The following is a 14,085-nucleotide window of genomic DNA, read 5'->3' as shown; positions in this document are numbered from 1 at the left end:
TTAGTCATGTAGATGCTTTTAAAAATCTCACCCATAATTATTAATGGCGCTCACAGTTTTTGTATGCCTTTAATAAAAAGGAAACAATCTGCTGAACTTCACTAAGATATTTAGCAGTGTGACGGGGCGGATCGGCCCCATGCTGGTATCGAGGGGGTTAACCCTGCCCTCCTAGCAGAGGAAGCCCCACCCCTAAGGCTCTGCTGGGCATGCTCCAACTGGAAGTCAGGTATAAAAGCCTGCAGAGCTGCTCAGTCAGTGCTGGCTGCTGAGGAGGTAGGATGCTTGGCAAAGGCTCCAGCCCTTACCCATGAGAGTTGAAGAGACAGAAACTTGGACCAGAGGTCTGATGCTACCAGAAGCCCAGGGAGTGACGGGTGCTGAGGAGCCTGGACATCCCAGAGCTGAGGAGCCAGAGACCTGGACCAGAGGCTTGCAGCTATTGGAACCCCAGGGAGTGTCTGGTGCTGGGGAACCTGGAGACCCAGATGCCATATGGACTACTGCTGCTGGAGAACCGGTAGGAAGTGACCCAGGGAAGGTAAGGGAGTGGTACTGCCCACCATTATGAGGTCAGTGTGTTTTGGTAGGATTCCCTGCTGACTCTGTGCTGGACCTCTCTGCCTCGGGCAGGGCCCTGGGTCAGGGCCTGGTGGAGTTGGGTGGGCCTGGGCCCCCCTACCAGGAGCCACCGTCCCCTTGCGACGGCCCCGGTTACCTGACCCCTGTTTTGCCTCTGAAGGGGGAAGCATGGACTCTGGCCACTAGGCTACACTATCCCACAGGGGAGGGGGAATTAGATGGACTCTGGCCATTGGGCCACACTACCCTAGAGGCACATTGCATGGACTCCAGGTGCTAGGCTGTGCTATCCCACCAAGGGAGGGAGAATTAGATGGACTCCGGCCATTGGGCCACACTGCCCTAGCAGCACATTGCATGGACTCCGGCCGCTAGGCTGCACTATCCCACTAGGGGAGGGGGAATTACAGACTCTGGCCATTGGGACACATTGCCCGAGGGGCACATTGCATGAACTCTGGCCGCTAGGCCACATTACCCCACTCTGGGAGAGACAGTATATGGACCCTGGCCATTGGGCCACACTGCTGACTAACAGGGGCGGGGGGAACAGACGTAGGCACAGAGAGGCGGGATTACCACTAGCTCCCCCCGACTCAAGGGTTCGATGAGGTACAAAACCCACGACAAACAGGTAATGAGGTTAGTTGGGTGTCTACAAGATGTATTTGGCTAAATGATTCTTATAATAATTCTTTCCATTTATCTGATCCAGCATCCCTTTTACAACAGTGCTTAATAGCTATATTTATGCCGATCACTTAACCCACCATTAAAATGCACCTATCTTCAGGAAAAGCAGCCACCATTTTGCACCAAAAACACGTAATTAAGACAATAACAACCAATTGAAACTACAGGTAGATCAGATTGTGGGTATCCTAGTTATAGTTTGGCTGGTAATCCGGGCTCAGCCATCCTTCTAGAACCATAAATTACAAGGACCTAAGATTTATGTCTTCTCTAACAGATAACACTTTCTACCAGCTTAAATACACTGGATGGAGCTGACAGCCCATTTTTAGTGGCATATGGATGGGTACCCATTCCTGAGACTCTACCCACTCACTGGTAAATAAACAAAACACTCACAAAGCTAGCTCAGCCAAATTCCAGTAGTTATTAAGAAAGAAATATTGTCAATATGTCTTATATGAAAGTCTGAATGGCTCCGAAGTACTCTAATTGCAAACTGAGAGCTTTTTCAAACCATGTTTGAGAAGAGTGAACTATTTCTTGAACAAGTATTTTTTTCATTGACGCTTGTGATTCCCAATCAGGCCAAGTCCTTTGAAAACAAAATAAAAACTGTCACTGAAAAACCTGGTGCCACTGCTCCTCAGAATTAGGTCGATGAAGGCAGACATAGGGACTTGGTTTTAATTAAATCTTGCAGTAAGATTTGTACTGACTGCGTGATGGGCTACTTTACAGCTTGCTGTCATTAAAAACATATTTTGAAAGGACTTCATACAGAGAACATGATGCCAGAGGCATCTCATTAGGAGAGATGAACATAATCAATATGCACCCCACCTTATTTCCATTCTAGTAGGGAGAGAAGATTTGTGAAAAGAACATTCTTTCATAGAATCAGAGAAATGGATGGTTGGAAGGGATCTTGAGAGGCCATTTAGTACAGCCCCTTGCACTGAGGAAGGACTATTCCTGACAGGTGTTTGTTCAAACTGTTCTTAAAAACCTCCAATGGTGGGGATTCCACAACGTCTCTTGAAAGTGTATTCCAGAGCCTAACTGACTTTATAGTTAAAAAGTTTTTCCTAATGTCTAACCTAAATCTCCCTTGCCACACATTAAGCCCATTACTTCTTGTTCTACCTTCAGCAGAAACCGAGAACAATTGATCATCATCCTGTTTATAACAGCCCTTAAAAAATATCAGTCCCTCCTCAGTCTTCTTTTCTCAAGACTAAACATGCCTAGTTTTTCTAACCTCTCCTCACAGGTCAGGTTTTCTAAACCTTTTATCATTTTTGTTGCTGTCATCTGGACTATTTCCAAGGGGAGCTGAGAGAAAAAGGATGGGGAGAAGAGCTTATTGCAGGTTTGGGGCCAATGACGTCACAACCCCCTGCCCTGCATACAATTTCCCCACCCAGATGTGACCCTCAGCCCAAAAAGTTTGCCCACCGCTGGTCTAGTCTGACCTCTTGCACAACGCAGGCCACAGAATCCATCAACCCACTCCTCTAACAAACCCCTGACCTATGTCTGAGCTATTAAAGTCCTCAAATCGTGGTTTAAAGACTTCAAGGTGCAGTGAATCCTCCAGCAAGTGACCTGTGCCCCACGCTGCAGAGGAAGGCGAAAACCCCTCAGGGCTTCTGCCAATCTGCTCTGGAGGAAAATTCCTTCCCGACCCCAAATATGGCGATCAGTTAAACCCTGAGCACGTGGGCAAGACTCACCTGCCAGACACCCAGGAAAGAATTCTCTGTAGTAACTCAGAGCCCACCCCATCTAACATCTCATCACAGGCCATTGGGCATATTTACCGCTAATAATTGACCATCATTCCCATAATCCTGTGTGCAAAATACTGCAGTAGCAGCATTTCATGTTATGCCTCTGACAGCATGTAAAGACACAAGTCACAAATCGGCTTTTCGGCTGTGACAAGAGATGTCACCTTGGCTGTAGGATGCCTCACTGGACAACCCCATGTGTGAAAACTCTTTCACTTCACTCGGAGCCCTACTGCAGGTGTAAAAAGCTGCATACTACTCTCATATTTTAATAAGAAATTTCCATTTGCTTGTGCCCTCTCATGTAAAGCACTGCAAAACAGATCAAATTAAGAAATTTCCAACTCATATCTATCTGTAACTTGAGCTGAATGGTTCTTGAATGAAATATGGAATAACAAATATTATCAATATTACTTCTGAGACAGATGGAAAATTCATTTATTTATCCATTCATTTATTACTTTAGGAACCAAAAGCTCTCACAAATTTAACACATGATGTCCCTCCATGTTACATTTGGATTTGCTCATTAAGTGGCAGATACATAAAATCTAGACTAAATAGAGAAATCCCCCTAACTACACCCTTTAAATTATTTATTCCAGAAAACACATCATATTTCCTGCACTCATTAAATGTGACACAGCTATTCTGTTTTCAACAGAGTAGACTATGGGAATTTCTCATATATAAAGCTATGTCACACTTTTTAGGAAGTTACTCCTTTTTTTTGAGACACTCAAGCACCGGCACACTAGATATAATCATTATTGCCACTTTTCAGATGCAGACCTTAAAGCATTTTACAAAGGTAGGTAAATATAATTTTGCTCATTGTTAAAAAGGAACAATAGGTTTATAGTTAAGGCACTAAACTGGGGTTTAGCCAATCTGTGTTCAATTCCTGACCTGACTACGTGTTTCCTGTGTGATCTGGGGCAAATCACTTAAGCCAAGCTTTTCAAAGTGGCCGGTGATTTCAGGTGCCTCAATTTTGGGATGTTTAAAGGCAGATACCTTAAAGGGGCCTAATTTTCACAAAGTTCTGAGCATGTATCCTCTGAAAAAATCAGACCCCTTTATGATGTCTCATGCTGGCCACCCCAAATTTAAGCCTCCTAAAATCATTAGTTGCTTTTGAAAATCTTGGCCTTAATTTCTCTGTGCCTCAATTTTCCATCTATAAAATGAGGTAACACTACTTTCTTTCTCCATCACCATTTGCCTGTCCTGTCGTTTAGACTGTAAGCTGTTCAGTCAGGGACTGTCTCTTTATGTTTATACAGCGTGAATCACAATGGAGCTCGTGTCTTGACTGGGATGTGTCAATGTTATCAGAATATTAATAATACAGATGGTTAAATTGAGGCCCAGAAACATTATCCAAAATCAACACGAAAGCAAAATTGGGAATATAATCCATATCTCCAGACTCCCATTCATGTGTGCTGTGCTATAGCTCTCACATTAACCAGACACATAGCTGCAAGTATATCTCTCCCTGTAGTATTCTGGGGGAAAAAAATTCACACTAGGACGTGGACTCAAAGCTAAAGCTGACAGCATACATATAGGGGACCAGAAAGATTGCTGCATCACTAGGGGTGCAACCTTTGCAAGAGAAATTAAACCAAGGTCCTTTCTGCCTTTCTCTAGTGGCTGTTCAGATGAAAGCTGAAGATCCCATAAATATTGTCTAAAAGGTAACTCTCAACACCTGGCTAAAGTCAGTGTAATGAGGCGGCCTGGCTCCCAGCCGCCCCAGAAAGGGACGAGCCTCTCTGGATGCCAAAATGGGCAGAGCCACTGGAGCCTGCGCCCGCCTCCCAAAGGTCAAAGCGCAGGACCGGAAGTATAAAAGCCGCATCCCAGGGCTCAGAAGCTGCCTGGCTTCGGAGAAGCCAGATGCTGGGGGCCTAGCTCCCGCTGGGGAGACTTCAGCCTGTGACCGACCTGAGGACTGGCCATACCAGTCAAGGCCTGAGGACGACCAGACCCCGGAGAAGCTGTTAAGTTGACCGGAGAGAAGCGACCCAGAGGAGCTGCCAAGCCTACCGCTCGCCGAGTACCCTGAGGAGCCCATGGTGCTTGATTCCGTGGAGGACACTGACCAGACGCAGGTACTGCTAGAGGGGGAAGTAGGAAGTAGCCCGGGGGCAGCCGACCCTAGTCTGGCTGCGGCACACCCAGAGCCGATGTCCGTGTGTTGCGGCCAGGATCCCCACTGACACAGCAGCAGGCTGCCTGCCGCTGTTAGGGCCCCGGGCTGGGATGCAGTGGAGTGGGCGGGCGGTCCCCCCTGCCACCCCACTTACGGGTGGCAGTCTCCCCCTTGCCCCAGACGCCAGAACCTGGAGTCTGGGCTTGTTCCTGAACTATTTTGCTCAGCCCCTGCCTGAGGGCCTGAGCTCCAGACTGTGTGTTGCCCTGACCCAGGGCCTGGGCCTGATACTGGAACTATTTGCTCAGCTCCTGCCTGAGGGCCTGAGCCCTTAACTGTTTCTTGCCTCACCCGGCTAGTTCCCTGACTCAACGGACCTCAGTAGTGAGGCAGCCTGGCTCCCAGCTGCCCCAGAGAGGGGCGACCCTAACAAACCCCTTTACACGTGGTACCAGAAGTGGGGATTAGATCCCCTGATCCCTGTGAGGAGGGATCTGAGGAGACGTGCCTGGGCAACCATGGACATGGAGAAGCTTATTAAATTCTTAGCGGAGAGCCAACAGCAGCAGCAGGCGGCCCAGCAGCAGCAGGCCACCGCCCAGCTCCAGCAGCAGCAGCAACTGGTCCAGCAGTTTGGGACACAACAGCAGCAGCTGATTCTGGAACTGGGACGCCAGAACCGGGACCACCAGCAACAATGCCTGCACCAGGAACACATGATGAAATACCAGTCTGTGTGTGAGCTAATGATGATCATAACATGTCTATCAAATTTTCTTAGCGAAGCAGCAAGTACCAAGGCCAAATTCACAGTGGTTGCAATCTCTCTCAAGTTCACAGAGTTGCAGCTGTCTATAGCTGTGGTGAATTACATGCCCAGTATTTAATTCATCACTGAGCACAGTGCTCTGGGATATAAGAAGTATGGAAGGTGCTATACTGTATGAAATCTAAGTGTACTGGTTAAATATATGGAACAACCTAGTATATATCCAGGGAACATTAGGGTACATGAATGTTAGGCAGTGAATGAATCATTTCCTCACACTCTGCATGACTTTACTATGGTGGATAGCACCTACAAAATTTGAGCCAATTTCTGCTCTTGGTTAGTTATGAGTTTGGCCAGGCATAACAGAGCAGACTTAAGACCCCAGTCTGCAGACATTTATAATGACTGTACAGTCCTCTTCCCCTCACTCAACCTCCACCCCTGAATTTTCAGGTGAGGTGAGCAAATATCCCAAATTAGACTTGTAATTCAATTAAGAAAAAGGAACATCTGGTTGCTATTTACACAAAGCAGTTACACAATGACAGTGCACCTTATAAAAACTAACCCATCTAAAATGAATTCAGGACCTAAAACATTTTCATGGGGAAAAAAACCCACACCTGATTTTTATGTACTGTGGGCCTGATTTTCTGGACACAGAGTTGGTATAAAATGCTGCCATTCTGGTTTGATAGCATTCCAGCTCTCCTTACACAAAGTGAAAGGCAATGGAGAATCAGGCCCAATAACTTTTAGTCAGTGGAAAGTGACGCTGGTTTTTCATTGCTAAGACATTGACAAGTGGATGAAGATTTCAGGTCACTGGTGCCTGGGGAACAGAGAATGTATTACTGGTCTGTGGCAGCTAAATGTCTTCATATTGACTGCAGAGAAGGCAGGAACGGAGTATGCTGACAGACACCACAATTGATTAGAATTTCTTAGTCATGCAGGCTAACAGTACTAAAGATGCCATCAAGAGAACTATGGGGCTGAGTGAAGAAGTTTGAAGCCGCTGTGCTTTTTTTTGTTTTTGTTATTTTGTTTTTGTTCAAGCCCCAATTAGACTCTCATTGTTTTTCCTCCATCACTCCAAAACTCTGTCTGAAATGGAACGTCACTGAGCAAACTCGGACATCCCAGCATGACTGGAGGAAGGAGCGCTGACAAACTGTCAGAGCAGCAGCCAGTCTCAGAGGGTCTGTGTCTCATTTACACTAAAGTCATTTTATACTGCTCTGGTAATGCAAAGGGGCCTAAAAGCGAAAGTAAATCATATTTAACTGTATTGACTAGGGTGGGAGCAGAGTTAGGTTTGTACTGAATGCTTCAGAAAATCCCACTCAGTCTCCATGAATACAGCCACTTCATCACTCTTTGCACAGGGACAGCATGTGCCTCCACTCCAAGTGTTGCCAGCTACACCAGTTAATACCGAATGAAGGATTCAGGCCATGTCCCTGTCCACTCCTCTGGGGTATCAAGTACTGGTAGCATGGCTATACTCATAGTCCTTGTGATTCCTAATGCTACACATCTCCTGTGCAGGAGCGTGCAGTCACTGTTCTTTGGATCTCTTCCCCCTCACCTTTGGCATAGGATTCAACACTGATTAGTCCAAAACTATTTTCCAGTTTATATTTAATTTGGATCCATTTATTTGTTTTGGGTTTTTTTACCATTTTTCTGAAATGGAACTAATTGTCCCAATAGGGAACACCGGTAAATCAGGCCCTTTGTGTTTAGTGCCCTTAGTTTACTACAGAGATGCTGTATGCTGCTGTTTCAGGTGTACTTTAAAAGCAGCTGGCAACGGTGAAATGCATGAAGTTCTCACTGGTGCCTATTGAATCCATTCAAGCAGGTGCAGCTGACTTCAGAGTATTTCTTCCAGGTGATGGGCAAATCTGCCTCTAATTTACATTACCACTGACATTTTTCAATCACACACATCCGTTTTTGATTGCATGCTGCAACTATAGCACCTCACACAATGTTCTCTCTCTATTTTCATAACTACAAGACTTCGATCAGTCTAACAGCAGTTTTCAAAAACAACCAATTATATTTTTCAATGCTGGGTGATGCCTATGTTCAATAATGATTTTTTAAAATACAATAAAAAATGCCTTAAAATACAATATGTACGGAAAGTATTAATCTAACATTCATCTTCATAGAAAATTAGGCTTTTGGCATTAATAAATTTAGGATTGTCATGGAACAAGAGCAATCAGTTAAATCACAATTTTAACCATGTTGACCTATGGGCCAGATATTTTTTATAAGGCCTATGGAGTGCTTCTGAGCCAGACTTCCCCATGATGCTTTCGAAGTCATGTCAAGAACAATGCTAGCCTGCTAGGAGTGATTGGGTCAAGAATCGTTAACTAGGGAATAAGTATTTTAGTATTGTACTAAACAAATAGGCGCTTAAGTTAGCAAAAATCTGATGTACAAAACAAATAAACAGATTCAAATACACTGGAAATGTATGGGTAAAATATATTTCTGTCTCTGAAAAAGAGAAAAATAAGTGAAGATGAAACTGTATGCAGTCCTATAATTGTACCCAACTGTAAGTTAACCTTAGAACAAAATGAGACTATAGAGCAAGCTGTTTGACTCAGGCTGAAAAGGGGGTTACATATAAATTTTCTGGGTATGTATTTTTCTATTGAGCACTAAAACTAGTTAAAATACATTTGATCAAGTTGACTGATTTAAGGTCTATTACATTTAAAAAATAAAACCCTGATTGAGAACAAACAAGAAGCAGGGGTGGTGGTGTTTTTTTTTTTTTAATGTACTGTTGATTGAGATATGATCAGGCTTATTTCCAGGTTCTAAGAACATGTTATAAACAAAGGGGTAAAAAAGAATAGAGCAGTCTAGAGAATGGGAGATACTCCGCTACCTACCTCTCCTTGCCAGATAGGGTTCACAGTATTACACGTGATCTTGGATCTCTTCTCCTGTCCATGGTGAGGAAGTGCTGGGAAGATGCTGTGCTTTCCAGGCTGAATGGAAATCTTCAGGTATGGATCTGGGTTGAAGAACATTCCTTTCTTCAGACCCAAAGCCTGGAAATCTGCAAAAAGGTGAATATTCTGATTAGCAATCACATTCCAATTAGTGCACTGGAAAGCCAGCAGAACTACATGGGGAACTAATGACAAATTAAAAAGTAAAGGAGGAACATGAAAAATTCTACTACATTATTTCTACATTACTTGTATTGTAACATAAAACCAAACCATAACAAATAATTTCAATAACACCTAGGATTTATAAAGTACTTTAAAACTGAAGTACAAGCACTAATCCTCCCATCTATGGAGCAAGTAAAAATTAGTTTGTAATTAAGGCACAAGAATGGGAGTCAAAATAAAAGAATTCCCTTCTTTGCCAAAGACTTTGTGTGATTAAGGGAAGGTCACTTAAATTCTTTGGGTGAAATCCTGACCCCACTGAAACAAAACTCTTAATTGACTTCAATGAGGCCAAAACGTCACCCTTTGTGAATTCATTTTCCTTTTGTAAAAGGTTCCCAATAAATTCTCTCTCAAAAAGTGTTCTGTGCATATTTATTTACATTTTTAAAAGAACTATCCTTAGTCAAGATCACATTCCTTTTGGTTGTGCTTTCTGCAGAGAGAAAGAGTTGAGTAATTGATGAGTGGCAAGTTTCTGCTGAAAACACCTCAGTTTCATCCTTTAGAATGTGCGGAAACTGAATTTTAGATTTGCACATGGAAATACTCACACTTAAAGCGCTTGTGTATTCATCTAACTTTGGAACAGAACTAATACCATGTGAATTATCTAACCAATCACAACCAAGTTTAATTTCAAACACTCATGATCAACTGATTGAGGAAAAAAAAATCTGAATTTGACTAATGAACAAATTCAGGAAAATCATGATCTGCTCAAAGATACTCCACAGGCAAAAGGAGAAGCTAAATTTGTCAAGATTCACTTAATTCTATTTGATACATTCAGTTAAGCTGCAGTAGGTGAAATGCACAATATTCCTTATGAAATATTCCTTGTAAATATTTTTGATGCTCTCTTGCAGGGATAAGCTGGAACTCATTTGAATCCTGTATGTTAGAATATAATGCTTTATTGTGTTTTTTTTTACAATAAAAGCATCATTGTTCAACATTAATTTTATTGCAATATTTTATTATGCAATGCATTGTTTTTTATTTTTGTATAGTATATAATACAGTCCAAATTTTCAAACACAAAATTTGGTTCCTAAATCTAACATTGATCTAAATATGGCTTCAGGCACCCACATTTGGTCAACTGGGCTTGGAAGTTTTGTATGATACCATATGGTTTTTAAAATATTGCTGCTTAATGGGAGCTTTTTTCCCCACTTTAAATAAGTACTTCTTTGTACTGGTGGAGCTTCTTCTAAGCAAACCTAGGAAAGTACCTGCCTACCATTTCAAAGCTTAGAGCAGGATTTTTAGCTACACAACTCCCAGGGGCTTTACTGTGAGTCATGCAGATGGAACCCCCAAGTGCCTCTTTTCAAATTTACCCATAAGGTCCTGAAGAAGGCCACATAGCCCATTATTGCTTGTCTTTTTGAAGCCCAGGAAATACCTGTAAATTGTTTTGTATCTCGTTAGTTCAGGATTCCTTAGCAGCTAGTGCCTGTACCCGTTGAATCTCTTTTTCCAGATGCATTTCTAGCTTCCTTTGGAATGTGAAACCACTTGCTTGTAATGACTTCAGTCTGTGATTCTGTATTTCAACTGCTATTTGTTTAGAGTTTCATCCCCTTTCACTTAAAACTCTATTTCATATTGAAACAAAGGCAATAAATACCAGTTTTGCTTCTTTCTTTCTGTCACTGTCTTAAAGAGATGTAAAATGTTAGGGAAGATAAATTCAACCAATTTTGGAGATTCTTTCTAAATATTTTTAAGTGTCATTTCTCTTTGAGGATTGTTTAAAAGTCATAATCTGACATGTTCATTATCACACAGTTTTAATACTTTAACAGAAACCTGATGAGACAGCTGAGCCAATAGGTTAGATGAGACCAATTAAAACCCATTAACAATGGTACAATTGGGTCAATAGGAGGATATGCTGGATGGATTGGAACTCCTAATGGAATGCATTGCAAATGAACACAAAGTGTATGTCAGAGTACAGCTGTGTCAAAGAGTAGGGGCTAAGGATCAGAAACTCTACAGTTTGCTTCACTAGACAGTTTATGATAAAACCCAATAAAAGATAGTCCCAAGTGAAAGAGTAAATAATTTTGTTGTGGTTGTTTTTAAGGACATAATTGCCGTTGTGGGTCAGACCAATGGTCCATCTAGCCCAGTATCCTGTGTCAGAATAGTGGCCATGGAGCTTCAGGGGGTACAGAACAGGGGCAATTTTGGAGAGATCTACCCATCTTCCCCTCCCACTTTTGACAGTCAGAGGTTTAGGGCTGCCCTGAGCATGGAGTTGCATCCCTGACCATCTTGACTAATAGCCATTGATGGACCTATCCTCCATTAACTTATCTAGTTCTTTTTTGAACCCAGTTATACTTTTGGCCTTCACAACATCCTATAGGAATGAGTTCCACAGGTTAATTGTGTGAAGAAGTACTTTATCTTGTTTGTATTAAACCTGCTGCCTGGTTTTACCACATCCATTTGATTATCTTCATTCCACCAAGTTTTCGTGATGCCTATTATATTAATATTCCCATTTAATACCAGGCACACTATCTAGTTCATCCATCTTAGTATTTAGACTTCTAGCATTTGTATATAGCGCTTGTACATTTTGTCAATATTTATTGCTTGCCTTCATGTGTTATATTTAAATGTGACTATGTTGTTGGACTGTTCCTCACTAGCACCTGTCTGTACTTTACCAACTTCTTTCCTTTTCCCTTTAATAGGATATAGAGTTTCCCCTTTAATAAATGTATCCCTACGGGATGTCTCTGCCTGAACTGTGTGCTCCTTTGCATCTGGGATACTCAGCTCATCAGGCAGAGATTTCAAAAGGTGTCGCACATGTGAGCATTATAAACATGCTGTATTTTAATAATCCCATTCTCACATCTGTCAAATACTCTTAATCAAATACAAAACAGGTTAAGAGAAAGAAGACTCCGCTAGAAAGTACTTCTGTGAGAGTGTGTGCTGTCATGCTCTTAGTAGCACCATTACACAAATAAAATGTTTTGGTTCAGACTGTAAACCTTATGTTGTACAAAGGTTTAAAAAATGGGAAGCTTGTATAGACTGCCCCTCCTGAGTGCGAGGTTCTTATGTACAAAACACCTTTCAAATGAAGTCTGGCTCCCAATTCTGCTGAAGTCCATTATGATCAACTGGTTTTGCAGTGAATACTGTGCTGTCAGCAGTACATTACAGGAAAGCCCAAACCAGGATTGAAAAAGGGATGCTGAGGACTGGGCCGGAGCAGAATAACAGAATGAGGCTAGTAATGTAAGCCACAGGATGAGAAAGTATGAGAAAAGCCTCTGAGAACTGATTTTGTTTTCTCTGATGTCTCCTCAAAAGTCTCTCAAACAGAAATATTTATTGCTGTATATGTTTCTACATTTTTCCCTTAGAAAAAAGATTGCCCATGTTGTTATCCAATGATATGGGTTATTGACAGATAGGAATGAAAATATCTAGCACTTGATTTTATAGTTACCTGCTCATTGTTCTTTATGAGCAGGTAACTATAATGACCCCCAGTCTAATTCTATTACCTGGAATAAACTATGGAGACCATAGTACTCAGTATTTAAAAAACAAATCAGCTTTCATTAATAATCTTCCAGATACTTGTCCAAGTACAAGTGGAACAATTCAGCCAGGCACTATATGGGATAGTTAGTTTCTCAATGTCATGTATTGGGGAAAGTTGCATGATATGGCACTTCAACATGGAAAAAAAATCTTTTTTTAAAAGCCCTTTGTTCAGCAGTGGTAATTCTGAAGTTTTAGTGCACATAAGTTAGTTCTGTGGCACACATATTGAGACCAGTTTTCAGTGGAAGATTAAAATGGCTGCAGCTTTTATCGGCTTGCCATCAGCCTATGGCACTGTCTGGCACAAGGGCCTAGAGCTGAAGCTATCCAACCTGCTGCAATCCGGCCAGACATTTCAACTCACTAGGTCAATGCCTTCAAAGAAGAAAGTTCCGTGTCCATCTAGTAAATCAGGTTTGTAAAAAGCGGAGGTTGCACAATGGCCTTCCACAAGGATCAGTACTTGCACCATCCCTTTTTAACTTATACATAAGCTCATTTATACTGATGATCTATCACTAACGACACAGGCCGCAACATCCAGCAAAACTGATCAGAAGAAGATGGAAAACTATTTTCGGTACTGGCAATTCAAACCCAATCCATCAAAAATGGTGTTGTCAGCTTTCCATCTCAGCAATTCTATAGCTAAGAGGATGAACATAAACTTCTAAGGCAAGGCAATCACCCACAATCCTAACCCTGGCAACCTCGAAGTCACTCTTCATTGCAACCTTATCTATCAACATCTGAAACAGGTGACCCATAAAACAAAGACTCACAATAATATCTTCCAAAAGCAAGCAGGTTCTAGCTGGGGTTGCGCTGCTCGAATACTATGAATGGCAACTGTGGCTTTAGTTTATTCCACAGCCAAGTACTGCACAGCTTTCTAGGGAAGAAACTTCTACACAGACCTCATCACTATCCTGCTAAATGCGGCTATCAGACTTGTAACTGGCACCCTGAAATCCACTTTGCTGCCTTGGCTTTCAGTCCTCAAAAACATTCCTCCTCCAACCATACAGTTAGAGGTGGCTATGATGTGCGAGTACAAGAAAGCTCTCACTAACCAAAAGCTCCTGCTCCATGACAATCTTGTTCACCTGTCTCACACTTGCCTTATGTCCCGCCAACCATTCTGGGCAGCTGGAGAAGGAAGTCTGTCATCCAACTTCAACCGAGAAGACACCTGGTAGATGCAGTGGGCAGACCCTGGCATTTACCAAGCATATCATAGATGATCTCATCATTGAACCACCTGGTTTCCTACTCTGC

The 14,085-nt window shown here is 42.4% G+C and overlaps 1 protein-coding gene across 4 annotated transcripts in view; it reads right to left on the bottom strand.

The window, feature by feature from the left end:
* Nucleotides 1-14,085, bottom strand: part of HECW1 (HECT, C2 and WW domain containing E3 ubiquitin protein ligase 1) — a 419,038-nt gene that overhangs the window by 122,293 nt on the left and 282,660 nt on the right. For all 4 annotated transcript variants that reach the window (XM_065583851.1, XM_065583849.1, XM_008169652.4 and 1 more), the window contains one exon: nt 8,929-9,098. In XM_065583851.1, the coding sequence (XP_065439923.1) occupies nt 8,929-9,098 (170 nt within the window). The remainder of the gene's footprint in view (nt 1-8,928; nt 9,099-14,085) is intronic.

Source organism: Chrysemys picta, chromosome 2 (assembly GCF_011386835.1).
Source record: "Chrysemys picta bellii isolate R12L10 chromosome 2, ASM1138683v2, whole genome shotgun sequence".
Taxonomy (NCBI): domain Eukaryota; kingdom Metazoa; phylum Chordata; order Testudines; family Emydidae; genus Chrysemys; species Chrysemys picta.
This window is presented reverse-complemented; position numbering and strand designations above follow the sequence as displayed.